Source organism: Drosophila miranda, chromosome XR (genome assembly GCF_003369915.1).
Source record: "Drosophila miranda strain MSH22 chromosome XR, D.miranda_PacBio2.1, whole genome shotgun sequence".
Classification (NCBI taxonomy): Eukaryota; Metazoa; Arthropoda; class Insecta; order Diptera; family Drosophilidae; genus Drosophila; species Drosophila miranda.
The window spans coordinates 1,232,969-1,258,720 of record NC_046674.1 but is presented as its reverse complement, the minus strand read 5'-3'; the positions used below and the strand labels follow the sequence as shown (position 1 = coordinate 1,258,720).

Sequence of the window (25,752 nt, the reverse complement as noted above, 5' to 3'; positions counted from 1 at the left end):
GCGCAATTTGGGTTACAAAGCGAGAAAAACGCTGCTTAAAATGCATTAAAATGTTTTAGGCACACGGGGCTTCATTGATTTTCCTACGCACAGAAGTATGTTACACAAAGCCAGCCTCCAGTCCACTCGACGGGAACAAGCACGAAGCTGAAGCGGAAGCTGAAAGTGGAAGTGGAAGCGGAGGTGGAACTGAAACCGACTCCGACTCCGAGGTCCCGGAACAAAGGAAGCAGGACAACGATGAGGACAAAGACTCGAAGTAGCTGCTCCTAGGCAGTAGCAGAAACAGAAGCAGCAAGCGAGGGAGACGGAGACGGAGAAGAGACTCAAACGTTGGACACGCAGGAGATCCCCCATCCTGGCTCCGGTACTCCCCAGCAGCGGCATTGCCGGCCTCGTCGGCGCCGCCAATGGCAAGCACCACCTCATCTCGCCCACCCACACCCCGCTGAACTCTCTGCCCCCCCTGCCGGCCGGCATATGCAGCAGTGACAGCGGCATCTCCACGCTGAGCGCCATCTCGCCCCCACTCTCGACCACCACAGCAACGAGTGGCGGAGGCGGTGGCAGCCCTCAGCTGCGAACATCGCCGGCCCTGAGCATGCTGGGCAGCGCCACGGCGACGGCGAGCGGCAAGACCACGCAGAGCCTAACGGCCGGGATGCTGGGCCCGGCGGCCAGCATCGACCTGGGGAGCTCCCCGCTCTCGCACCGCAACTACAGCCACTCCCTGAAGGGCTTCAGCTTCCGGCGGAGCTTCGACGACAAGATCATCACCCCGCCGTATCTGTCGCGAGCACCGCCCGCAATTCCCTATCCGCACTTTCACGCGCCGCCGCCCACCTCGACGACGTCGCATCATCTGCACCTGCACCACCACGGAACCGGGAATGGCACGGGCTCCGGCTCCAGCGCCGGCGGCCTTTACTCGCCGGCCCATCAGCAGCCGCTCTCCTTGTCCGCGGTGGCCGCCGCCCTGCCGCTGGCGCCGCTCTACGCCTCGCCGTTGCAGCTGCCGCTGACCTCGTCGCAGTCCACCACCAAGCTCTCCTACCGGGACGACTTTCTACAGCAGATTGGCTATCTGCCAACGACGCGCATCTACAGCACCCCGACAAGCATCGTCGACGAGGACAAGGCCCAGCAGGACTTCCTCTCGCTGTCCCTATCCCCGCCGCTCAACCGGCGACGGGATATGCCGGCACTGCGCGGACCCTTCGTCAGCCTGTGAGTATCCATGCCAGAGGCGGGTTATCCCCAAGTACTTATGCAAATCAAGTATACGCCACGTGCTCCGTCCCGTGGCAATTAATTCCGTCCAGCTGTGACCCGCCGAGCACTTCTCGATTCTTCTGTGCCGATGGGCCGGACAAGTGTTTCCGTTCCCACTGGGCCAGCAAAAGTACACACATATGCCTGTACACTGGGTGACACAGTATCAGAAGTAGGCCGTGGGTGTGTCTAGCAGCTTACTCCGCTCATCCCACTGTGAGCTCGTGCCGCGGAATGGGAAGGCAATTCCACATATCGTTGTTCATTTTCGTAGTTCCGCCAATGCCCTGCCTTCGTCTCCCTGCCCACACCCTGCACCTACTACCCTCGCGCTTATCCATTTCGTTTGTTTACGTTTTTAATTTTCCGTAACCGCAAAATCGCCACCACGTGACGCCAGCAACGGAGATGGCTAACCCGTGGCGCCCGCCGTGCTCCCTGGCTCCCACACCCACACCCGCACACACCCATTCACACACACTCAAATGCAATTGGCAAGAGCTATGACGTTTCTCTCTCCACAAACCCGCATTCAAGCACTCCACTCCCCGTTTTTTGCACTGATTTTCTCTAGAATTTATTGTTTTTTGTTTTCATACCCTTACAGAGAGGTTATTGCGACTGATATCAGCTGTTTGCAACGCATAAAATATATATGAATGTATTCCTGATCGTCATTGATATATGAACTCCCTGCTCTTTGAAGAAATCTGCCTTTGCATGCATCTGCGTTTGCATACAAACGTGTATCATATATGTACATAGGTGCCATAGGAACGATCTTTTGTTTTCTAAAGACGGATAATTATACCCGTACTCGTATGTTTATTCATAACTCTGCCAAATTGGATAATATCTAGTGGGTAAAACTATTAAAGGGCATGAAAACCTTCGGCTTCTGGCGCTTTTGTTCTATTCTTATTATTCACTTTTTTCGGCGTCTATAAATAATAATATTGAGGAAGCAGTCGCAGCAGCAGCAGTAGGAGAGCAGCAGCAGCACTCTCCGGAGCGCTCTCCGGCCCAAGGTGCGTGACAGTCCATGTGTGGAGCATTAGGGTGACTCATGCCACGACTCACAAGAAGCAGTAAACAGTCTGTGGCGGTGGAAAAATCAATACCAGAGTCCGCTTAGTCATTTTAGAAACTTCAAAATTTGCATTTCGAGTTCCACCCACTCCAGGGATAGGGTGGTAGGATGGTAGATTAAGGAAAACCCAAACATTGACAACCGCTAAGGCTTGATTCTAAATCTGTTTGAAGGCTGTTGATCGCTCACCTGAATTTGTCTCGAAATGTTTTTGGAATTGCAAATATTCGGAATCCTGCATGTCGAGTACCCCTCTCGCAGGGCAGTATGCTCGAGCATACGGGTATGCATGTATGCTTGGATGTTTGTGAAACAATACGTAAATAGGCAAGGAGGCAAACTTGGCAGCATGCCCAAGAAATCAACCCGATGATGACGATGACTATGATGATGATGATACCCATACATGCGGCGGAATCTTTCCTAGTGTGGTGCAGTCCATGACCACGACGACGACAACGACAACGACAACGACATCGAATTGATGAAGTACATTGGATAATGACGCCAAAAGACAGACAGACACACACTCGTGCCGAGAGCGGGAATCGGCGGAGAGTATGGGCGAGTACGGGTTCTAGGTGATCCGTACACAGTCGCACACTCGAACGGACAAGCTCCGGACGGACAGTCGTAGCAGTCGGAAAGACTAAACTTAGTTGCGACAAAACAGAAAACGTTCTGACGTGTTGGAAAACGAACGTTTCGCCTCGCTTCGCTTCGCTCCTCCTCCTCTAGCTCTTGCTCTTGCCATTGCTCTTTCTGTAGCATTCTCCTCTGGCTCTGGCCGCTTTTCTCGCTCAGCTCAGGAAGAGACGGGCGAAAACAAACGCGAAAAGCGATTTCGACATTCTCGCGGACGCAACTGAACGAATCGGTCGGAACGGCAAAGAACTGAATCGCAGCAGCAGCAGCACCACAGATACAGATACTTTTCATAATTAAGATTTTTTCGTTTTCCGCTGCGCGATATTTGGTTTTCACCCAATTTCCCCCGCACTGGTTATGTAAGGGGTGTGTGTGTGTTTACTCCTCGCTGGGCATTCGTCGCTTTCGTCGGGCGGTCCCCGCCATGCAAGTGAAGGCATAGGAAAGTCAAGGTCGCCACCAGCACCAGCACCACCACCCCCACCCCCACCACCGCCGCCGCCGCCGATGCCACCACTGCACCCCGTTACTGCAGCCGGGGGCCATGTAGACGCGACAATCGAAAAAGAAATCCAATTGTCGAATCGAGCACTGAAGCGTTTAGAAAGCGGGCAGCCGGGGAACGAGAATGGATGCCACCTGCCCCAGGGAGGACAATGCCACAGCGGCAGCTGAGGCAGAGTGGCCCTGGAAAGATGGTCCCTGGCTGGACTTGTACCCCAGCTACCTGGAGAGCCTGCAGGGCATCATGGAGCTGGCCAGCTGGGTGAATCAGCAGAGCCGTCACGTGGCGAACACTCTCGCCCAGGATCAGATCTTCGTTGGCGTACTCCAGGCCTCGCTGCTCCTCTTCTTCCTCTATCTTATGTACCAGCTGCAGCAGTGGAGCAGCCGGAGTCCGGAGGAGCCGCCCAGCGACACGGCCACCGCGGACGTCACGAAGCAGCTGATCTGCGACTTTAACTTTGTCTCCGAGCAGGAGAAGCGCGCCGCCCAGGAGGCGGAAACGGAGGCCCTGCTCGAGGTGGAGGAGAAAAAGCGTCGCAAGAGGTTCACCAAAAAGCGCGTCTGCGTCTCGGCCGGGCCCGTCCTCATCGCCCTGCGGCAGCAGTCGAAGCGCCCCAAGCCCCATCGGCACCAGGCCTTGGTCTTTGAGCCGATTTCTCCCATGGAGCGCGTCCTCGAAGGCTACCTTCCTCCGAGGGAGCAGCCGTTGACGATCAGTCTCCCCCAGCAGGAGCCAGTCTCAGTCCCTGTCCCTGTTCCAGCGAGGGAGGAGGAAACAACGGAGCTCCCTGAGTTCATGTGGGTCCGGGTTGGGCTTTTCCCCGTGCAAACCATAAGATATCCCCCATCGCCTCCACCAGAAAAGACAATCCCTACTAATTCGTATAATTCTATAAACATTTCAGTTCGGAGCCCCGCGGGACCTTGAGCACGACAGACGAGATCTACCCTGACTCGTCGGACAGCAGTCTGTACGTGTCGGACGAGGAGCAGGAGGACGCCTCTCAGTATTGCCGCGGCGGCTACCATCCGGTGGTCATCGGCGACATATTCGACAATCGGTTTCGAGTGGTCCGGAAGCTGGGCTGGGGTCACTTCTCCACCGTCTGGCTGTGCCGGGATCTCAAGTGAGCATTCCGAATGTGTAGTCCTTCTGCTTGGTATATAGCCTCCCTTTCTTACCCCGCAGAGACGAGAAGTACGTGGCCCTCAAGGTGGTGAAGAGTGCTCCGCACTACATCGAGACGGCCGCAGACGAGATCCGCCTGCTGGAGGCCATCCGCGACGCGGACCCACTGGACGTGAAGCGGGAGCGCATCGTCCGGCTGATGAACCACTTCACGGTGCGCGGCGTGAACGGGATGCACACGTGCCTGGTGTTCGAGGCGCTCGGCTGCAGCCTGTACAAGCTGATCGTGAAGAACAACTACCAGGGCCTGGCCATCGCCCAGGTGCGCAACATCATCAAGCAGGTGCTGGAGGGGCTGGACTACCTGCACAGCAAGTGCAGCATCATCCACACGGACATCAAGCCGGAGAACATCCTCCTGGTGATCGACAATGCCGCAGCCATGAACCAGCAAATCGACGACGAGATCAACAGTCTGCGCGTGAAGGGAGCCGACTTCCCCGACTCGTACAGTAGGTCCCTTCGGCAGGAGGACTATCCATCCAGTCGGCTAAACCTCTGCTCTCCCTCCCCCAGTCAGCTCCATCGAGAAGCAGACCAAGACGCGGTCCAAGTGGCCGCTGATCGAACCTAACGGATCCACGAACACCAACACGAACACGAGCAACAGCACGGGCAACAACTCGACCTCTTCGACGCCTCTGGCCGCTGTGGCCATGTCCTCGCTGGACAAGGACGACACCACCACTTCGTCCACCCTGAACTCGAACACCACCTCCTCGCTGGCCTCCAAGTACTCGAGCCTGCTCGGCGACAGCGAGTGCAACGGCATCGGCGGTGGCGTCAGCCTGATCGGGGGCCTGGGTGGTGGCGTCGAGAGTCCCATTCTCAACAACCGATATCGAACCGAGAAGAAAATCACTGCCAAGGTGAGTCAAGGTCCACAGGTTGCGGCTACCCTCTCCTCCTCACACTCGACAGCGCTTACCCTCGAAGGATTACCCCCCTCTTATCACTTGGTGTGCGTCCATGGTACAGCATTTTGCACTCTCGATATTGTCAGTCACACAGATACAATACACACACACACACACACACACGCACTCCACACTCTACAGCTACAAATTTTGTACTCTTATAATTTTCCTTTTGTTTTCCACGTTGCCTTTTGATTTGATCATATCTGCTGCAGTCTTCCGTCGACTGCGATGACGACACCCTGGGCGACCACAGCACCATGGCCAGCGACACGCCTACCGATGACCCCGACGCCAGTCCCAGTGGCCAGCCGGCGGACAAGGTAAAGTGGATGTTGGACTTAGTCCGAGCCGTAGAGCTCCTCGGAGGATGGCTCACTCGTTCGCTAGTTCGCTAGTTGCTTTGAATGCTTGGACGGGACTGGAACCGGAAACTGGGTCTCTGGACCGCCCAAAGATCCCGGCGAAAGAGTTCCTGTCCCGGCTGCTGCTTAGTTACTGTTCAACCATCCCCATCGCTCTTAAGTTCAGATCCGGATTCGTTTTACCACACACCCGTCACACTAAACCCACACTCATGCTCTAAACTGGAGTCCACTAGAGTCTAGACCTAGAATGAGAAATGCTTGATGTTTGATTGTGCTGCTAGCGGCTTTAGATGTTTAAGTAGTGGAGGCACGTCTACCCACCCAGTGCTTTACCTGCATTTACCCGCCTAAACCTGCATATGTGTGTATCTATGGTTATATCATTTGCGCCTAAGTCTAAGCTGTTCGTTCGTGTTCTAATTGATGTTCTGTGTGATGGTCACTGGCCCGGGGGGAGCATTTCCCACTGGGCATTGACCAAGGGGCTCAAAGCTCGGATCTCCCCGGAGCAACACAGCTTTGGGCTCCCTCTTTTATACGTACATACATATGTGTTTCTTATATGCACCGAAAACCAAAAAGAAAAAAAAAACAAAATCGAAGCAAACCAACATTGTGTGTTCTTTTTCTTCTCCTTTCTTTCTTTGTGTGAACCAATTTGTATACAATATTACGATATATCTATATGAAGCAGCTGCCCAGCTCCAACTCCAATTCCAACCCCGCCTCCACCAACAACTCCTGCCCCTCCTACAACGCCAACACGAATCCGAATACCAACCCAAAGATCAACACAAATACTCAAAGCACGTGCACGTCCATGCCCAGCGAGTACACCAACAACCAGAACTGCCCCTCCACAACCGTCACAACCGTCACAGCCGCCACAACCGCCACTCCCAGTGCAACTCCTGCCACAGCCTTAGTTTCCATCTCCACCTCCGCCTCAGCCACGCCCCCCAGCACGTGCACGTACTCGTTCACGCATCTAGCGCCAACAACTACGACTCCAACCGCAACAACTGCAACTGCAAGCACAGAGCTGTACAATGGCGACCATACATCTACAACTACAACCAACTCGACCTCAACGACAACAACAACAACAACAACAACAACTACTGCAACATCAGCAAACACATCCGCTAAATTAAATGTCCATGCCAATGCCATATCTTCGCAGAACCAGAGTCAGAGTAGCCAGAACAACACCTACACGATACAGTCGCTCATCAGCAACAGCAACGTGCGGGTTAAGATCGCCGATCTGGGCAACGCATGCTACGATGTGAGTAGAACCCGCACCCCCACTCGCATACGTCTTAGTAACCCATTCTACATACTGTACCCTCCGGCAGTACCATCACTTCACCGAGGACATACAGACGCGGCAGTACCGATCGATCGAGGTCCTGCTGGGGGCACCCTACAACTATACCGCCGATATCTGGAGCACCGCTTGCCTGGCCTTCGAGCTGGCCACCGGCGACTATCTGTTCGACCCGCATGCCGGCGAGTCGTACAGCCGGGACGAGGACCACTTGGCGCACATCGTCGAGCTGCTGGGCTCCATTCCGCAGTCGGTGATACTGCGGGGCAAGCACGGACTCAAGTACTTCACCAGTTATGGTAAGCCATCATCAGTCGTAGATCTGTATTACACTCAAAGACCGTCCCTTGCAGGCAACCTGAGGAACATCACCAAGCTGAAACCGTGGAGCCTGATGAACGTGCTCGTGGAGAAGTACGACTGGGACCCGGTGGAGGCCAAGAAGTTCTCCGACTTCCTGCTGCCCATGCTAGAGTACAATCCCGTCATACGGGCCTCGGCGGCCGAGTGCCTGCAGCATCCCTGGCTCGACCAGGAGGAGTTCGTCTAGTGTCCCCGGGAGAGGAGACAGACCACAGGCATAGACCCATGAATAATACATAACATACGTATTTCGTACTCATATTTCTAGGCTTAAATTTTATATGCGACCCAGTTTGTTATAAACGAGAAATTTTAGTTGATAGCGTTGAAAGCGGTAACGGAAACGGAAACAAAACAAAAACCAAACAAAACTAGAGTTAAAGGATTCGATACACAAACAAACACAGAAACAAAAACACACACGCAAACAGCAAACACACATACGATACGGGACAAGAAAGGAGATGTGGATGTGCCGCCTGGAATTTTTTAAGCTTTTTTCATTTGAAACACGATTTTTGTACTCGAGAGCTTTAAACGTAATTGCTAAAGAGCGATTTTATTTTAAACAAACAATGAAAACGAAAGCGGCTAAATGCGCAAATCTTTTTCACGATTTTATTTCAACTGCGTACATACATATATATGTATGTATATACAAGCATATATATAGTATATATATATATATTTTATATTTAAAGAGAAACAAGTAAAAACAAAAGACAATGACGACAATTTTGAAGTCAACAGATGCCTAAACTGACTGACTGAAATGGAAAACACTTTCAAGCGAAAACACCCAAATAAACATGCTAAATAAATTATACGAACTAGCAAAATATTGAGAGAAGCGCATAATTAATAATACTACGACTAACTATAAAGCCAATAATATATGATATGTGTATAATTAACGAACCCTAAGTGTAGATATCGACAATGTTCAATACAGATCAGATGCAGATGCAGATACAGATACAGATACAGACACAGACACAAAAACAGATTTAGATACAGATAAATCAGATAAAAATACAGAGTGCTTTCTAGCAGCATGTAGTGATTGTGGTACATTTAACCAAGCAGATTATTGATTATCGTAGAACCCTAAGGCTATGTTTCCCCATCTTTTTTTTTGGTTGCCATAACCCTCCCACTTGGAGCCTGTATCCTGCACCCAGGCAGATTAATGATCCGCAATTATTTTGTTTCGTTTCCACAACATTTTCATAATAAGCCATTAATCTACTCGTTGTAGTGGAATTGAAAAAGAACGGAACGGAACGGAACGAAGTTTGCACAACACCAAAATAATACCAATGATATTTAACGAGAAATCGAAATCGCATTACCAACCAGATCTAAGAAACGAAAATATTTTATTACTTGCCTACAAGTATTTGTACACAAGACAAGCCTAAGATGTAACTTTGAACGTGACCAAATAATTTAATAATCGGAATATTTTTCCCCGAATCACACACATATTGAATATACATACACCAAGCGGACACTTGGCTTGATCTATATGCCGGTGTCCAGATGATATGTAACAGATAATTGGGCAACAATCCAACAGGGCAACAGGGAGAAGGAGGCGCGCTGCACGTTCGGGTGAGCGACAGGCAGACAGACACATCTTTCAGTAAGCCGAATAAAGAATATACATACCGATCAAATAACAAAAGCACGGTGTTTGGCCTTTGGTTTACATAAGCACTTTATTCGAAGTTGTGTAAAAATGCAGAGTCTAGAATACAATTAGGGTATGTTTAACAGCTTTAGGAGTATATTAGATTAGCATAGCGATCGAGAGTCGACAGTCGACAGTCGACCGGCAGATACGGCTACGGGCTACGGCGTATAATATTCGGAATACAGCGACGGCGCTTATAATAATACTCGATGATCGAACGCCGCTCAGAGACCCAGTATTTGTTCCTGCTTGTAGACGCCATGGTAGGCGTTGCGGATAAGGACGTAGGGGAAGCAGGACTCCAGCAGATCCATGGTGAGGAACGGCGACTGCTTGACAATCTCATCGAGCAGCAAGTAGATGGACTCACGGTTGCGGGTAGCCTCCTTGTCGGACTCCTGCCCCAGGCGGAGCAGCGATGAGCTGGCCAGCGCCAAGAATTCCTTCATACGGTCCTCCATGTCGTTCTGCCCGCAAATGGTGAACAAAGCGCCAAAGATGTTGTTGATGGCCGCCGCCATGCAGTGCGTGTTGTTCGAGTGCCCGTCAATGGTGGCCCTGTAGAAAGAGTTCTCGTTGCGCGCCAGCTTCGGGATGGAGACGGCCACGAACACCATCAGCAGGCAGGCCGTGAGATGCTCGCCTTCGTCAAACTCCGGCTTCTTGGATTTGAGCGTGGTGGCCAGTGTGGGGTCCACCTTGCAGAGCAGACCAGCTGCCGACGCCATCTCAGAGGCGACGCGTATCTGGTCTCCGCCAGGTAAATGCTCCTGAAAGTCCTTTACCGAACTCAGCAGGAAGGGAATGCGTTTATCTAGCACATCCACGAGAGCCTCATGCACCAGATTGCGGAAGCAGATGATCACTCCAATGATGGTCATGCGCTGCAGCACACGGTCTACGTCCTGGAGCCGCTTGCACTGCTCCTTCATCACCTCCGGCTTGTCAAAGCTGGTCCGCAGAGTGATCAGCACCTCCTTGTTGGTGCCAACAAGCGACTTGAGCTCCTGCACCTGGTTGGCAATGTGCCACATTAGGGTCTCGTTCAACGTTTTGATGCCATAGGGACCGACGAGCTCCGCCAGAGCGCGTAGTTCGTTGAGATCGGAGAACTCTTGCGGATTGAAAGGCACCCAGCCCTCTGGGGAAATGGGCACGAATGCCTTCTGGTTGATGGAGAACACAATGTTGCCGGCAGAGACGCGTCTCAGTAGAACCTCGCTGTACCAGGTGTTGTACAGGGCGGCAATGGTTTTCTCGCCATGCGAGTCCAAGGCCTGCGTCTGCTGCAGCAGGCAGTTGTTGAACACCCGCGTTATGTCAATGTGGACATAGTTCTCCACGGTCTGCAGCACATTCATATAGGCTCGCACGCTGGCCAGCAGCTCCGAGGGCTTGGCTATTTCCATTGTCTCTTGGTTGAACATCACCATGCCCACGAGGTCTCGCGAAAAACGGTGTTCCAGGTTTTGGCAGAGATATTCGCGAGGGGCGAAAGCGAACTCCCACACATTGACGGTGGGACAGTAGTTGATGGCATAGCAGAGCTCCGTTAGGGCCATGTGCAGCTTGTCCATGGTGGTCAGATCCTCGCGCGTCTTTCGGTACGACTCATCCCCTGGCTTGCGTATGTCGTCAAAGTGCTTGGACTTTGACTTGTCCTTCTTCTTGCGGGCGGACTGCACAGACAGGATCTTGGCGCAGTGCTTGGGCAACAGCGCATCGGCCATGGTGCACTGCTCATCGCAGATGGTGGTAATAATGTTCTTCGCCTCCTTGGCCATCTCCTCCAGGAAGATGTTGACCACACTCAGCGATCTCTCCCGAATGTGGTGACGCTCCTCCGGGCACATTTCGTGCGTGCAGTTCTGGAAGTGACTGCAGATGAGGGGGAAGGCTATGATGTAGCGGTTCTGAGCAGGGAACTCTAAGCACATGTGAAACTGGTCGTCAAACATTTTGTTGTAGAAGCAAAAGATGCTCAGATCAGAGGTCTCCACCAGTATCTCGTCCAGATTGTCCACGACCCGCGTATGGAACACCATGGAGTCCAGCAGACGAGCCAGTTCTGCATGCTCCGTTATCCGCAGGGCAGCCTTGCCCACGCTCATGTACGTCTGCAGACGGAACCAGTCCAGACGGAAGGGCCGGAAGTAGAACAGCTCGTTGTCCTCCACTTGCTTCACAGTCAATCCGGCAGCCGTGTTGTACAGAGAACTGAATATGATGCTCTCATCTTCCGGACACATCTGCAGGCTTTGCATGCGTATGTTCAGGTCCGTGGCATCGAAGCCGGACAAATATTGCACATAGTACCGCTGCATCACCTGGCTGTACTTGCGCACCAAGGCGCGCAGCTCCTCCATGTGGAAGAGCAACTCGGGCAGTTGGCGATCCACCAGATCCTCGTTGCTTTTACCTAGAGAAGAGTGAGCATGCGATGTGGGTGATTAAGTAAGGACTAAATTGTAAGCTTGGAGTACGAACCTTTGTGTTTTAGTAACGGAGGATTGTCGTTGTGACGCAGTAGCCAAAGAATCTCGTCGCGCGCCAGGCAGAGTCCAATGAAGATGAAGATTGCCTTGGGACCGAGCAGTCCCGGCTGATCTGTCATAATCAGAGCCAGCTCCTTTAAGGCCGTGCGCAGGAACTTGCGGCGCTCGCGATGCATGAGGGCTGCCTTTTGAACTGCTGTGTTGTACGCCTCCTTGACCTCGGCTATCCTCTTGCTGTAGCCCTTGATGCCGTCAAAGGTGGACTGTATGTACTGGTGTATCTGCAAGACCTCGTCGCGGAAGAGGGCCACCACCCAGCTGGACTCCAGGGCAGACACCCAGATCTTGTTCACCTCTGGGTACTGGCCCAGCATTTGGTGGTTCAGAAGGAGACCGAAAATAATCCAGCGGTCCATGGCCTCCAGCGAGATGTACTCGCAGGACATAGTATCCGTTCGTACGGCCTTCAGGAGTATAGCAGGATTACCCACCAAGCTTAGCTTTTGCATCTCCCGCCACTTGTCCGCCGGCAGGTTCCGCAGAGCGTAGATGGAGGTGAGCGAGCGCAGGGCATTCGTCAGCAGTCGCTGGTGGGGAATAAACTCCTCAGATAGCTTCTTGAGGGGAACCTCGTAGTCCAGGATCATCTGGCCCAGGCGGGGAAAGCCAGTGTCCGCTTGATTGTTCTGGAGCTCAAAGGCAGCGTTGTACAGACCCAACACAGCCTTGCGATCCTCGACTCTGGACAATACAATCATCAAAGAGACGTATGTCACCACCAAATCCAAGTAATTTTTGGTCAACTCAAAGTTCAGCGTTATGTCCAAGTGGATCTGACAGGCATCCATCGTGGTGAGCAGCTCGCAGACATTGTCCTTGAAGTCTAACAAATCCACAAAGGTATGGTAATACAGGGAGAGCGATTTAATTATCTCCGCCTTGATATTGACGATGGCGTTCAAGCCCTTCACATCGATGTTGGGGAATCGCTTCACAATAAATTTGATGCTCGACTCCAGGGACTTCTCGGAGAGGAAGCCCGGCTTGGATTTGGTGTCGCCACAGGCCTTTTTGATATTGTATATTCGCGTGAGTATGCCCAGGCCGCGATCATTCAAGATAATCAGCTTCTCAGCTATCTTTTGCTGATTCGGAAAAATTGGGCGTGCCATTTCCGATGACCGATGGGGACGTGCACTGGCTGAAGGCGAGTTTTCGGCGTAGCCAAGTACACAAATATGCGCTGGCAAACTTTTTTAGCTAGCGATAAGGGCCAATCGGGACACTACTTATATTTTTAAGATAGTTTGATTAGCTAAAAAAAAATAGACACAAAAATGTACACATAACTCTTCTTCTTGTTTCAGCCACTAGTGGTGAGCCCCTAGATGAGCGATAGTTCATCTCTGTTACTTTTCCCGTGATTTTAAAAATACCGGGGCACTGTCGCGACAAGTTGGATTTGATTTGTGGCAATTCGAAGCATTTTAATTTACTCAATTATTCGGTACTATTATTATAGCCTAGTACTCAGATCAACTCAATTTTCTGTCGACAAAAAGTGCCATTTATTTCGCTCGAGGCGGCAGAATGTGACCAGATGTGCATGCTCTACGGTAACACTGTTATGTGTTTGAATTAAAAATTCAAATTTTGTAGGAGAGCAAGCAGGAGAGGAATGTATTTATGTATTTCACTGTATATGTGGGCGCTTTGGTGATGGTGTACGACTATGCACAGACAAAGAACCGCAATATTGGATAAATTCAATATAAACCTTAACATCACCAAAACCTGTAAGCTTATAAATTAATAAAATGAGTACCGGGTATCAGCTTTTATTCGACTGCCTTAAGTAGATTAAATTGGTCTTTATTATTGCATTTTTCTAGCCGGCTTTTTCTTGCTTGCTTCCTCCCATTATTATTGTACCAAAATGTTTAATTCTCGTTTGAAATTTAATAAAGTGAACCAAAAAAATATTGCGCGTAGTTTCTTCCTTATCGCACAAAACTACCGATATATTCTGTGATCGATAAGTAGAAAAATTCGCGGGTATATCTGATCTAACGACGTGAAACAGCAGACCAATATGTAAAGTTGTTCCGAACTCAGAAAAGCAGTTCCGTTGATTACAAATACTCTTAAAAATATTCATATTATCATATATATGTTATATGTATTACACCCAACAAATATATATCGACATATTGATATCATAAAAGAGAGAAAACCTGAGGATCAAAGTGAATATAGCAGGGAACATGAAGAAATATAAAGGATGGAAATGCCTGAATGCCTGGACTTAAACAGGATCCTGAAAAAACACGTATGAACAACAATTAAACAAATATTTGAATGTTATGTTAAAGTTAAGTTAGGGTTTGATGGAAAAAAGATGGCGACAGAAGTGACAGAAAGTTCTGGAACAAAAACGAAACTGAAAAAGAAAACGAATGAAGAGCAAGCAAAGAAGAATGTTAAAATAATATATAATGACCAATATGAGGGACCATAATTACAAAGGGTATTTAAAAAAATTGCAGGCACATAAAATGAAACAAAAATATTTCCAATTAAACCCATTGAGCTAGTTAAACTGCCAGTTGACGGTGCTCTGATTGCGTTAAAGATTGGATTTGGCAGATGCAAAATTGAATTTTAAAATTCAACGAATGCGAATAAATGTTGAACTGTCATGAATCATAATTATGAACCTACAACACTTAATCATTTTTAAAAAGTGTCAAATTTTAAATATAGCAATCTTCTATTTCCGAAGAAGTGCTATTGGAATTTATTGACCAACCACTTTTTGACCACGTTTCATGAAAGTATACTGTACTGAACTGTTCATTCAAAATTGGCTCCCAACGATTTATTTTGAAAAATGTTTCCTAAAAGCCGTACTGGAGCCTGGAATAACAGCACATTTTTTTCCATAATTTAAAAATTTCTTAATGCTGATAGCAAAAAAAAAACCGAAGTTTTCAATCTGAAAAGAAACATTATTACCGAGAGACGACGCAAAAGATGGAAAGATTGGTTTTGAAATTACGTTATTTTTATGCACTTTGTATGATTCTCTTTGGTTATTATTCTCTGAGCGCAACTTCGTCTTGGTATTGGCTCTTTGGCGACTCGAGAGCTTGGCACTGCTGGGGATGGTGGTTCGGGCCAGAGCTCGAGTTCGGCTTCAGTTGCTTTTTACATATATAAGTTTAACGCTGTGGCCACGACGACGACGACGAGTTTTGTTGTTCAGTTAAATGCGGAAAGGCGACGGAGGCGGTACAAAGTTTTACGACGGCGCGTGCGTGGCAGCCAGTTTAAGCGGAACAGAACCAAAATAAAACAAGCATCAGGCAATAAATCAACGTACGTGTAAAAGCATTTCAAATCCAAGACACTGAGCACATCATTTGGGGCGTAGTGGAGCAGTGACTCCACTTGTTAGGCTTTCCATTAACGAATATATTGTGCGACGACGACGCCTTCGCCTTCGCCCAGCCCATGAATACCCATCGCGGAGTTTGGGTTTCTCTCCAGTGTGTGTGTTTACGTGCTAATTGGCTTTCCACTTCCTCTCCCCCTCCCCGTCCCGTCAGGCTACGCATGCGCAACATACATATGTACATAAACATGAAGTTCGTCTCCCGATACCGAATCTTCCCATCTTCCTATATATAATACATACATACATGCATATGTGCAAAGTAGTTCCATCCTCAGATGGGCTGTTTGTTCTGATGTTTTCCTCTCGATTTCGTTGATATTCGTATTCTGATTCCGTTTTCACATGTTTCGCGGCATCTTTTGTCTGGGTTCAACTCGTGATGAACGCCCGATTCCGGTTTGGCCGAGCCCCGAGGCTAAACAAAAAACAAATTAATATGCAAAAGTTAGGGGCAAAGAAAAACGTGAAAAAAGCCGGAAAGTGAAACCGTTTAAGTCTTGCTTTTCCACCTAATTTCCACTCTAACAAAAACCTAAGTGCATTTTCATGCCATTTCTTATCAAAACACCGAAGTAAAGTTGTTTACCCCCCAACCCGTATCAAACCCGTACCGAACCCGTACCGAACCCGTACCGAACCGAACCAGATAGCGATAGCCGGGAGGAGAAGCTAGCTTGGGCTGTCTGCAGTTTGGTTTGGCGAATGATATGACCGTGATTCATCAAGCTCTTTAGTTGGTCATTCCGCTGCCGTTCTGTCCGATGCACCTTGTCGCCGCCGGTCACCAGCTATTTAAGGGCCTTCGGGCGAAAGTTGAGAATCAGGTTCGACAACCCACACAACGCCGGCTCAGGCTCAAGCTCGGTCCCAGCGAATTCGGTTCACGTATTCCCTCTGAATGGTTGCTGAAACGACTTCGTGATAACTGTATCGTATACCAGTATTCCAAATCGTCAAAAACAAAGACAAGTCTTTGATTACATTCTGGTTGGTTGTCTGGTCGATGATGAAATGAGGTTCTAGTGCATGAGTACATGGCAATGAGTGACTCACAGTTCAGTGATTGAAGAATCTCTAAGAATTGTTTTGCCTTTCACTTTTCTGCACCACTCGTGGAGCGACCGGACCGTCCGTTCAATTAAAGCCAGTAATTGAACGGAATTGGAATTATGAAAATGTATCACATTGTCGCCACAAAGTGGCGCTCGACCACGCAAAACATTCAACTCTATTCTTATGTGTTCTTGTGTGTCTCTCCCATAGATGCGAGCGATGCGTCAGAGAAAAGTCTGGGGGGAAGCACCGCAGCTGTGGCTCCTCCTGCTGCTGGCATCCGTTTCGTGCACATTATGGGCTTCAGTGACCGCCAGGACGGGTGAGTGCTACGCCAAAGGCTGACCGCAAAAGGGGTTGCTGACAGCGGATCTCACTTGCAGGTCCCTCGCACGACAAGGTGGTTGTTTGCTACATATCCACATGGGCTGTGTACCGGCCCGAGCAGGGTGCCTATGCCATAGACAACTTTGATCCCAACTTGTGCACCCATGTGGTGTATGCCTTCGCTGGCCTGGACATCACGCAGGCGTCCATCAAATCGCTTGGTAAGGGAGCAGAGCAGAGCAGAGCACCTTCGGCTGGTTTGTTTTATTGGCGTATGCTAATTCGAGCCCATTCTTTTCGGCTAGATCCCTGGCAGGACCTGAAGGAGCAGTACGGCAAGGGTGGCTACGAGCAGCTGACCGGCCTGAAGCGCAGCCATCCACATCTGAAGGTCTCCCTGGCCATAGGCGGCTGGAACGAGGGCTCGGCCAACTACTCCAGCCTGGTGGCCAATAGCTACCTACGCGAACGCTTCGTCAAGCAGGTGTCGAGCTTTGTGCGCAAGTACAACTTCGATGGCCTCGACCTGGACTGGGAGTATCCCACGCAGCGCGGGGGCAAGCCCAGCGACCGCGAGAACTTTGTGGCTCTCACCAAGGAGCTGCGGGAGGAGTTCGACAACCATGGGCTGCTGCTCACCTCGGCCATTGGAGCGGCCAAGAAGGTGATCGACGAGGCCTACGATGTCCGGCAAATATCGCGGTATCTGGACTACCTGCACATCATGTGCTACGACTACCACGGCAGCTGGGACCAGAAGGTGGGCTACAATTCTCCACTCGCTGCCCCAGCAGAGGATCCCTTCAGTGTGGTAAGCCGTGCTAGAACAGTCTCATGAGATCGAAACAGATAATACATGCATATATCTTGCATCATTTATTTCAGAAATTCACCATTGACTATCTGCTGAAGCTGGGTGCACCCCCCTCCAAGCTGGTCCTTGGCCTGCCCTTCTACGGACGAACCTTCAAGACGGTGTCCGAGGGAAATCTCAACGATGGCAGCGACGGAGTCGGCTTCCGGGGACCCTACACCCGTGAAGACGGTTTCCTGGGGTACAATGAAATCTGCAATATACTGAGCAACAAGACATCGGGCTGGACCAAACAGTGGGACCCCCAGACCAGCCAGGTGCTGGCCCGCTCCGAGCGCAATGTCTTCACGCAAGATGTGAGCGTTGTGACGTTCGACAGCTCGCGTTCCATCGCCAACAAGGTGCTGTATGCCATGTCCAAGCGTCTGGCGGGCGTCATGGTCTGGTCGGTGGACACGGATGACTTCCTTGGCAACTGTGAGCTGGATGGCGATACCTTTGAAGACTTCAAGGTGGTTAGCTCTGCCCCCCGCCGACTCAGTCAGAGCTATCCCCTGCTCCGTACCATCAACGAGGCCACAGTGCTGGCACTGGAGCAACTGGCCGTGCCGGAGCCTGTGCCGGACGATTCGGAGAACGAGATCCCTCACGGCAGCATTGCGGATCGCAAGAACGCTGCCGCCTCTATTGTTAGCCTCAGTCTGACTGCCACTGCTCTCTTTATGCTGCTGCACACTCTGGCCCATTGACAGCCCGCCGGAGCAGAGGTAAGTCGAGTGGAGTGGAGTGGAGCCATAGTCATAGTAATCCCAGTTGTACTGTACGATGTTTACGTAGTCATTAAATTCCAAATTGTAATTTTAGTTGGCAATGTCTTTTTTTTCATCATTAAGTACTGCACCGCAATTCCAAAAGACGACGATTCGTTGTTGTTAAAATGCTTCGGATATACTTTGTTCTTTAATAAATTTAACTTGCGCTCTAACATTTAACTAACTATGTATATATATACTATATATATGTATATGTATATGTGTGTAGGTGTGTATGTATGTATATGTATGCAACTATGTAAATACGCAGGTAAATATAACATAATTTGTATAATAATATTCATAGACTACACTGTGCGACAAAATGGAAACTTTTGAAAGCACTTAGCACGAGACAAAAATTAGGCTGTAGGCCTGGATGAGTAGATCACATCCTCATCACCCTTTGAACTCTCAATATACCCCCAAAATCTTTTTTCTTAGTTCAAAAACCGCGATTGATCAACTTAAAAATTCGCATCTTTGACATTCTTTGGACAATTTTCATAATTAGTAGCTTATTTTGTTGGGAATTAATGAAAAAAAAAAAAAATAATAATAAATAAAATGCTACCGAATTAGAAGGTAGGCCTACAACCTAGTTTTTGTCCCGTGCAAAGTGCAAAATCACTGTCGCACAGCGCCATCATTGCTACAATTGCTCAACATTCAATTCAATGCTACAATATTTTGTTACGTTACCATTAGTAAATATTCAATATTCAATATAAACTATATATCTACTATGCAAAGGATATTTCGCGTAAAATAGTTAAAGCAAGGTGTGTGGCCGGGGCCCTTGAGTTGGAGAGAGAGGGAGGAAGTGTTGTTCCTCTGCTGGATGGCAAACATTACAAATGCGACGATACTTAGTGGGTGTGGGACAAACCAAAAGGGAGACACGGGGACACAGTCCCGTCCTTACTGAGTATATAATGATGATGAAACCACTGCTCCGCTCCGTCTAGACAAACACCTCGTCGCTCGCTTGGCCTCACAAACGTCCCCCGTCCGAGGACCAGTCTGAGCGATCGGCTCCACCACTCCCATAGATGTCCAGCTGCTCCCGCGAACGTGTTTTCGACTTGGACTTGTGTTTGTGGCTGCCGCCGGCGATGGCGCGCTGCAGCTGATAGCCGGCCACTGGATTGTTCCTATCGTTGATGACCTCGTAGTGGGAGTCTGCCCCTACAGTTGAGGTTCCACCTCCGGCCATGAGCAGCTCGTGGATGTTCTTTGTCGAGCGGCGATGCGCCTCCAGGCACTGCGACTCCGAGGAGTACGGGAACGAGGCCACAAAGCTCGGCGATTGCTGGCCCGTCGTACACGGCGGATCGCTGGCAAAGTTTGCGGGTGGCGGAGGAAGCGATCCTCCGCAGGGCGTCGATGGCGACAGGTCGGTGAACTCAGTCTTGGCCTCCGACTCCACGGAGCACATGCTCTGGCGCGAGATCTCCTTCTGCAGCTGCTGCTGCTGCTGCTGCTGCTCCTTCATCGTCGGCATATTGAGGTTGGAGCTCTCGTAGTCGTCCTCGAGGCGGGCCTGGGGAATGGGCAAGCGACTGCGTATGGAGTGCTCGCGTCGTCCGAATCTCTGGGCCAGGTAATCCTCGTTCGCCGAGGAGTTGTTGGTGTTGGCGTTGCTCTGAGTGCTGCTGTGGCTGCAGTTGCTGTGCTGGTGCTGATGATGATGGTGCCCCTGGTGGCGGTGGGCGTTGTCATAGTAGTTGTCGTTCTTCACGGACATGTTGCAGCAGCTGCTGACGTCCGCAAAGTAGACCTCCGACTCGGCGGGGTCCTGTAGAAGTGACCCCACGACCCCACCGCCAACCTGATCTTTGGCTATGGCTCCGTTCGAGTCCTGATAGCCGCTGTTCTCCACGCCCGCCGAAGACTGCGTCTGTGCCTGCTGCGTGCCGCCCTGAGTGGACTGCTGCTGCAGTGGCTGCTGCTCCTGCTTGGCGAATAGCTGCTGCACATTGGGACGCTGCTGGCTGGGATTGCTCTGGGGTCCGATGCTCTTGGCCCCAGTGCCTGCCTCGATGCGCTTCTTTAGCTTGCGCGTGGGTAGCGTGTTCGAGCAGCGATCCCTCTCCCTCGCATTGCCGCCTCCGTCGCTGTCCGAGGGCGTGTTCTCGTACTCGACCTTCGACTTGTAGGCGGAGGATCGTGTGGACGTCATGCCGGTCATATTGCCAGTCATACTACTCAGGCTCAGACCGTCCATCCGCTCCAGAGTGGCCGACTGGCCTTGGATTCGCTGCAGCTGCAGCTGCATCTGCTGCTGCTGCTGGGGATGTGCGTGTGGGTGCTGGTGCTGCATCGCCTGCTGATGCAGCTGCTCCTGGGTGAGCGCCACCGTTGTGGTTGAGGGATTGCCAGCCAGACAAGCCGCCGGCTGCAGATACTGGTAGTAGCCACGCCTTGCGGGGCTGTTGGGATCGCTGTAAGGCGGCGGCGGACCCCACACTCCGTAGGGCAAGGCGTTGGGCGGCGGCATGCCATTGTAGGTGGCACCCACGGCTGGCTCCTCGATCAGCATCTGATTACCGTCCGCCGCCATGGCCGTGGCCGAGCTGAAACCGTACTGGGAGTCCGGACTGGCTGCTGCCTGTCGGAAGCGTCTTCCCGTGTCCGGAGTAGTGCGCTGCCATGGCATTCTCGGCCAGCTCCAGCCGCTGCTGCTTCGTCCGCCTCCTCCTCCTGCTCCCCGTTCTCCGCCGCGACACGGTCCGGAGGGATCCTCTCCGCCGGGATTTGGCGAGTAAAAGTTTCCCGGTGGCTGTGCCGCCCAGAAGCGCTGCTCTGCTCCTCCGCCTCCGGCTGCCGCGGCCGCTGCCGCCACCGTGGCCTCGTCCCAGGGATAAGCGGTTGTCTGCAACGGCAGCGTCATCTGCCGATGGGCGTGGCACTGCTCGCAGCAGCGACAATTGAGCATCCGTCCGGGGGCCCCAAGAGCCCCCAGAGAGGGTGGCGGCGCCTGGCTGGCATAGAGGGAGCGGCATCGCAGCTCCAGCTGCTCCCAGTACATCTTCTTGCGCTCATGGCTGAGCAGCTGGTAGACCAGCATGCAGCTGAAGACGGCGATGAGCACTCCGGCCACAGACAGCCCGAAGATGGCCCGCAGGCAGGAGTATAGCGATCCATGGACAACGCCGCAATCGGAGAGAGAGTCGAACACCAGACGCACTCCTTCTGATGAAACAGGCAATGCATAAATGGGGGGTTACGCTTCAGACGACAGACAATGCTTACCCTTGTCCACTCGATCCACCTGGGACTCGATGAGGTCCGAGTAGCAGGTGCAGGTGCGCGTCTTCTGGGCGTACTCGCACTCCCGCAGCGCCTGCAGGCGACTCATGTGCAGCACGGTGGTGGTAACCGTGACCAAGGCACAGGTGAGGGCAGATACCAGGCCACAGGCGCCCGACAGCTTAATCTGCAAGTCGTATACAAAGGGTTAACAGAATCCCAATGAATTGATTGGAGTGGATTGGAGTGGATTGGAGTGGTGCCACCTACCAAATAGCTGTAGCGATTCCTTCGACGGGCCAGGCTCATGATGCAGATGCCCGTGAGGATGAGCAGGGTGGCAGGCACAAAGGTCGGCACTGTCTCAAAGTTGCCCACGGTGATGGTGTACGAGTGCAGCAGGAAGTAGACGCCCAGGAAGAGCACGCCAAGTAGGCAGCTGAAGCCGCCGCAGATGAGGCACCACACCACGTACTTCTTGATGCCAGCTCCATGGCGATGGGCTGCAGGAGAGGACGGGGAGAGAACAGAACAGAACAGAACACACAAATGACAACAATCAGATGGGGAATGGGAATCAAGGGACTCTAGAGCCAGTACCACGATGATGGGCATCCACATTGCCGGAGGACGGGGGCGGTGCGGGCACCCAGGAGCAGGGTGGCGGCATGCTGTACTGCACGAACTGCATCACCGGATAGCCATGCATTTTGGCAGGGATTTGTTGCTGGAAGCCTTGCTGTCGTCTCGCGGAAAACACTGGCCATAAACCCTATGCTGCCCCTATGCCCACATAGTAGCTCTGGACAGGACGCGGAAGAGCATGCAGCGGCGGATGCAGAGGACGAAGCAAAGGATTCCTGAACACGTTTTCGCAAACTCAGTTCCGCAATTGCTTTTTTTTCGCCTGCCCACTCGTCACTCTCTTTTCTTTTTGTTTTTTTTCTCCGCAACGAAACGGAAAAATATCTACACAGAAGTCGCTGATGGCGATGAGATGCCACCGCTGCTGCTGCTGCTGCTGCTGCTGCTGGTACTGGTGCTGCTGCTGGCAGCTGCGCGAACCGAGAGGCGGGAAGCAGAGGCGGAGGCAGAGGCAGGAGCGGGGGTACGGAAAAGCTGGGACCTGCGGATGTGCTTTGGGGAGAGTGCGTTGTTGCAATAACGGGAACGGAACGGTGTCAACTGAAAATCCCGACTGACATTAACACACTTCCAACCATCCATCCAAGGAACCATCCCCCAAGCGAATATTTGGACCTGCAACAGCTCTCTCAGAGCGTGGCAGCGAGAGAGATGGCGGCTAGGCGCAGGCGCTGGCAGGGCCAGATATGCGGATGAGGAAGCATCGGGACCAGGCGGATGCTGGGATGCTGGGCGGATGCCACCGAAAAAAGGGTGACAAATCTGTGACTAGCCCCCAAGGGGGATAAGTGATTCATTTGGGCACCACTGATGCTGAAGCTGATGCTGATGCGATGCGATGCTGGCCACTCACCTATGGATCCATTTCCGTTGCTGCGTGGCCTGGGCGGTGGGCGTGGCGGCAGGGGCGGACGGTTGTCGTCTAGATTCTGGGACTTTCTGCCGCGGGAGCCGCCTCCTCCTGAGGAGGGCACAGAACCTCCTGCCCCATCCAGCTCCGTGTCGTGGTAAATGTCGTTGCAGCTGTCGCCCGTGGGCTGAGTCTTGGGCGGCAGCTGCCCGGCACTGGAGCGGGGCTTCTTCTTCTTGATCATTGTGCTGTTGTTGTCGGATTCGCTGACCGTGATCTCGTCCGCGCCGAGCATGGCATCCGCCAGCAGGCTGCGCTTGTGCTGGGCCAGGGAAGAGCCTCCGTTGGCGGCACAGCTGCACTCCAGGTCGCAGTCACAGCTGCCGGCTCCCACCGACGTGTCCAGCTGGAGATTGAGCCGATCCCTCTGCTGCTGCTGCTGCTGCTCCTCGTGCAGCGCCTGGTAGGAGTGGTTGAGCAGGGACTGGGCCGACTGCGTCTTGAGTGGCGTCGATTGATCAGCGGCTGGAACAGAGGCCTGTTGGTGCACCAGCACCGCCACAGCCATGGAGCCGTTCTGCGATGGATGCTGCTGCTGCTGCGGCGGCAGTTGGGGCATCTGTGGCGCCCGGCCACAGGAGCAGGGGCATTGGCATTGGCTGCCCGTCTGCTGGATCTGCGGCTGCAACTGCATCGGCATCTGCGGCTGGTGATAGTGCGCCGGATATTGTATGTAATGATAGTGATGGGGAGCCGGTGCAACCACCTGGCTGGGGGACATGGGCGACGCCTGTTCTAGACTCGCTTGAGAGCCGACACGTTGCAAGGATGCTGATGTTCCTGCTGCTGCTGCTGCTGCTGCTGCAGTTGTTGTTGCTGCTGCTGTTGTGGATGATGTTGCCTCCTCCTCCATGACTAAGTGGTGCCCCCAGTGGCGTCTGCGTTGGTTAAACCGGTTTGACCCTTTAGCTTCCAAATGCTTATTTATGTTGCATACCACCACTGGCACGCACACATACAACCGTGCTCCATAATGAGTGTGCGGATCGGTCTCACGCTTCCAATTTCCAGCACCGTAAATTGACCAAACTTATTGCTAATTCTGCAATATTTGCCAGCATTTGGAATAAATAAATAATTATCGCTTCACATTAACATAAACAAGGCACACACTCGAAAAAAGCAACAACAAAAAAAGAGACGATCCGCAGCCAATCCAATCCAAAACACCATTCGAAAAACCCAACAAACCGCGCACGCAACTCGAACACGATTGACGACAGAACCGCGGCTGCGGCTTTGCACGGAAGAACAAACGATCAGTGTTGCCAAATTAGCTTTTTTTCAAAGAAAAATAGCGGGAAAAAATTTAACACAGCGCTCAGTGTGGCTTTTTTTGCGTATCGATTTCTTTTGCTTATCGATTGATTGATTATAGGCTTATTGCACCCATTATTTGGCATTTATTGTATTCAGAAGAATCATTAATTTGGTATTGGCTTCTTTTCAGCTGTTTTTATTTTTGTGCCTCCCTTTCAGTCAATCTAGCTTGATTTTACTGAAACATAGTGGCAGCACTGGCACTGCAAATGATCGAACGAACCTGTTGCGATGGGAATCAAATCGGTTCGAGCTCAACCAACTCACACCCACACACACATCCTGTGTCCGTGTGTCCATGGGTGTGTATTTTGTTGTTGTGTTGCCTGTTTGAAGACCCAAAAGGTGCGCGTGCGCGCTTCAACATCAAACGGATTCCGGTTCTTGTGCCTCGGTTGTTGTTGTGTTGTTGCTGCACTGATTCAGTAAAATTTTTGAATGTATGTATGTGCAGACCCGCAGCCCCGAACAGAGAAAATCAATTTCTTTGTATGGATCTTGTTACCTTTTTTTCTTTTACCTGGATCTACCTGGATGTGAGTGTGAGCAAGGGCTTGTTGTTGTTGGAGCTCTCATCCATACAAGTGTGCGTGTGTGTGAGAACCAATTTAAATGTGATCCATCTTACAGTACACACTGGCTATGGTCGACAGGACCTATACTCATATCTAAAGCGCCATACATAATCTCCACAGACAGTTGCAACGATTCCCAACGATTTCTTTAGAATGGGGAAAGGATTCGATCAGCTCCAGGCCCCATAGATGCCATTGTAGAGGCTTCACTGTCCACGATGGTGTCAATCATTACCATGTGCTCTTCCAGGAGCACTGCCGAACCCTTTCCGGGCCATATTCATGACGGTGAAACCATCCTCCACTGAGGATTATCATTGGAATCGGCCCACTGCCTGATTCGGATTCGGCAGGTGATACACCTGGAGGAGCTTCGTACCGTACAAACGCGGGAAACTAATTTCTCTCAGATTCCCCAAAGATTACCTGTTAGCCAAGCCAACAACAACGTAGATTACTTTATTCTATTTCTGTAATCCGATATCTACGGGGACAAGCTCCATGGGCGACACACCTTAAAATTGCCAATCATTTGTTTCACCAAAAAATACCCCTTCCCATTGAGTACAGGCACACCCACCATCTATTAATCAATCGATTACTTTAGTCATAAATATTTGCCTGTTGTTGACATTTCCGTTCGCTGATAGCACGGTAGATACTGACAGGGGACCCCACCTGAAGGGAGATTGAAATATTGCAAAAAGCTAAC

At 51.3% G+C, this 25,752-nt stretch overlaps 4 protein-coding genes and 1 pseudogene across 14 annotated transcripts; 2 read left to right on the top strand and 3 right to left on the bottom strand.

Annotated features, from left to right (window-relative positions):
- Positions 1 to 649: 649 nt before the first annotated feature.
- On the bottom strand, positions 650 to 1,538 carry LOC117186451 (annotated as a pseudogene).
- A 1,506-nt stretch (positions 1,539 to 3,044) lies between these two features.
- On the top strand, positions 3,045 to 8,688 carry LOC108152408 (SRSF protein kinase 1). Of its 6 annotated transcripts, none has more exons than XM_017281714.2 (8): positions 3,165 to 4,315; positions 4,423 to 4,644; positions 4,707 to 5,158; positions 5,223 to 5,575; positions 5,839 to 5,946; positions 6,683 to 7,279; positions 7,350 to 7,620; positions 7,675 to 8,688. In XM_017281714.2, the coding sequence occupies exons 1-8, from the start codon at positions 3,639 to 3,641 to the stop codon at positions 7,869 to 7,871; spliced, it is 2,877 nt and encodes a 958-aa protein (XP_017137203.1). In that variant the 5' UTR covers positions 3,165 to 3,638; the 3' UTR covers positions 7,872 to 8,688. The 6 variants fall into 6 exon arrangements, with proteins under 6 accessions (XP_017137205.1, XP_033244008.1, XP_017137203.1 ...); XM_017281715.2 differs by having other exon boundaries at positions 3,172 to 4,315; positions 6,686 to 7,279; XM_017281717.2 differs by having other exon boundaries at positions 3,186 to 4,315; positions 7,175 to 7,279.
- A 698-nt stretch (positions 8,689 to 9,386) lies between these two features.
- On the bottom strand, positions 9,387 to 13,260 carry LOC108152407 (membrane-associated protein Hem). Its single transcript, XM_017281713.2, has 2 exons — positions 11,868 to 13,260; positions 9,387 to 11,799 (listed from the first exon to the last, which is right to left on the bottom strand). Exons 1-2 carry the CDS (start codon positions 13,045 to 13,047, stop codon positions 9,605 to 9,607), a joined length of 3,375 nt encoding a protein of 1,124 aa, XP_017137202.1. The 5' UTR covers positions 13,048 to 13,260; the 3' UTR covers positions 9,387 to 9,604.
- A 1,853-nt stretch (positions 13,261 to 15,113) lies between these two features.
- Positions 15,114 to 18,389, top strand: LOC108152553 (probable chitinase 2). 3 transcript variants are annotated; one of them, XM_017281971.2, is made up of 5 exons: positions 15,114 to 15,253; positions 16,596 to 16,707; positions 16,769 to 16,933; positions 17,018 to 17,523; positions 17,598 to 18,389. In XM_017281971.2, the coding sequence occupies exons 2-5, from the start codon at positions 16,596 to 16,598 to the stop codon at positions 18,273 to 18,275; spliced, it is 1,461 nt and encodes a 486-aa protein (XP_017137460.1). In that variant the 5' UTR covers positions 15,114 to 15,253; the 3' UTR covers positions 18,276 to 18,389. The 3 variants fall into 3 exon arrangements, with proteins under 3 accessions (XP_017137460.1, XP_033242347.1, XP_017137462.1); XM_033386456.1 differs by lacking the exon at positions 15,114 to 15,253 and adding an exon at positions 16,079 to 16,156; XM_017281973.2 differs by lacking the exon at positions 15,114 to 15,253 and adding an exon at positions 16,399 to 16,509.
- A 69-nt stretch (positions 18,390 to 18,458) lies between these two features.
- On the bottom strand, positions 18,459 to 24,371 carry LOC108152552. Of its 4 annotated transcripts, none has more exons than XM_017281966.2 (4): positions 23,089 to 24,371; positions 21,861 to 22,093; positions 21,594 to 21,777; positions 18,459 to 21,533 (listed from the first exon to the last, which is right to left on the bottom strand). In XM_017281966.2, the coding sequence occupies exons 1-4, from the start codon at positions 23,996 to 23,998 to the stop codon at positions 19,333 to 19,335; spliced, it is 3,528 nt and encodes a 1,175-aa protein (XP_017137455.1). In that variant the 5' UTR covers positions 23,999 to 24,371; the 3' UTR covers positions 18,459 to 19,332. The 4 variants fall into 4 exon arrangements, with proteins under 4 accessions (XP_017137455.1, XP_017137456.1, XP_017137457.1 ...); XM_017281967.2 differs by having other exon boundaries at positions 18,459 to 21,530; XM_017281968.2 differs by lacking the exon at positions 23,089 to 24,371 and adding an exon at positions 22,191 to 23,054.
- Between the last annotated feature and the right edge of the window lie 1,381 nt (positions 24,372 to 25,752).

Excerpts from the sequence above, each read along its gene's own strand:
- LOC108152408 (XM_017281714.2), top strand. The coding sequence starts at position 3,639 with ATGGATGCCACCTGCCCCAGGGAGGACAATGCCACAGCGGCAGCTGAG. Across the intron at positions 5,576-5,838 it reads AGAAGAAAATCACTGCCAAG|TCTTCCGTCGACTGCGATGA; the intron begins GTGAGTCAAGGT and ends TATCTGCTGCAG. Across the intron at positions 7,280-7,349 it reads TGGGCAACGCATGCTACGAT|TACCATCACTTCACCGAGGA; the intron begins GTGAGTAGAACC and ends ACCCTCCGGCAG.
- LOC108152407 (XM_017281713.2), bottom strand. The coding sequence starts at position 13,047 with ATGGCACGCCCAATTTTTCCGAATCAGCAAAAGATAGCTGAGAAGCTG. Across the intron at positions 11,800-11,867 it reads TCCGTTACTAAAACACAAAG|GTAAAAGCAACGAGGATCTG; the intron begins GTTCGTACTCCA and ends ACTCTTCTCTAG.
- LOC108152552 (XM_017281966.2), bottom strand. The coding sequence starts at position 23,998 with ATGGAGGAGGAGGCAACATCATCCACAACAGCAGCAGCAACAACAACT. Across the intron at positions 22,094-23,088 it reads CAACGGAAATGGATCCATAG|CCCATCGCCATGGAGCTGGC; the intron begins GTGAGTGGCCAG and ends CCTCTCCTGCAG. Across the intron at positions 21,534-21,593 it reads GGTGGATCGAGTGGACAAGG|AAGGAGTGCGTCTGGTGTTC; the intron begins GTAAGCATTGTC and ends CTGTTTCATCAG.
- LOC108152553 (XM_033386456.1), top strand. The coding sequence starts at position 16,094 with ATGCACCTTGTCGCCGCCGGTCACCAGCTATTTAAGGGCCTTCGGGCG. Across the intron at positions 16,708-16,768 it reads TTCAGTGACCGCCAGGACGG|GTCCCTCGCACGACAAGGTG; the intron begins GTGAGTGCTACG and ends TCTCACTTGCAG. Across the intron at positions 16,934-17,017 it reads GGCGTCCATCAAATCGCTTG|ATCCCTGGCAGGACCTGAAG; the intron begins GTAAGGGAGCAG and ends CTTTTCGGCTAG.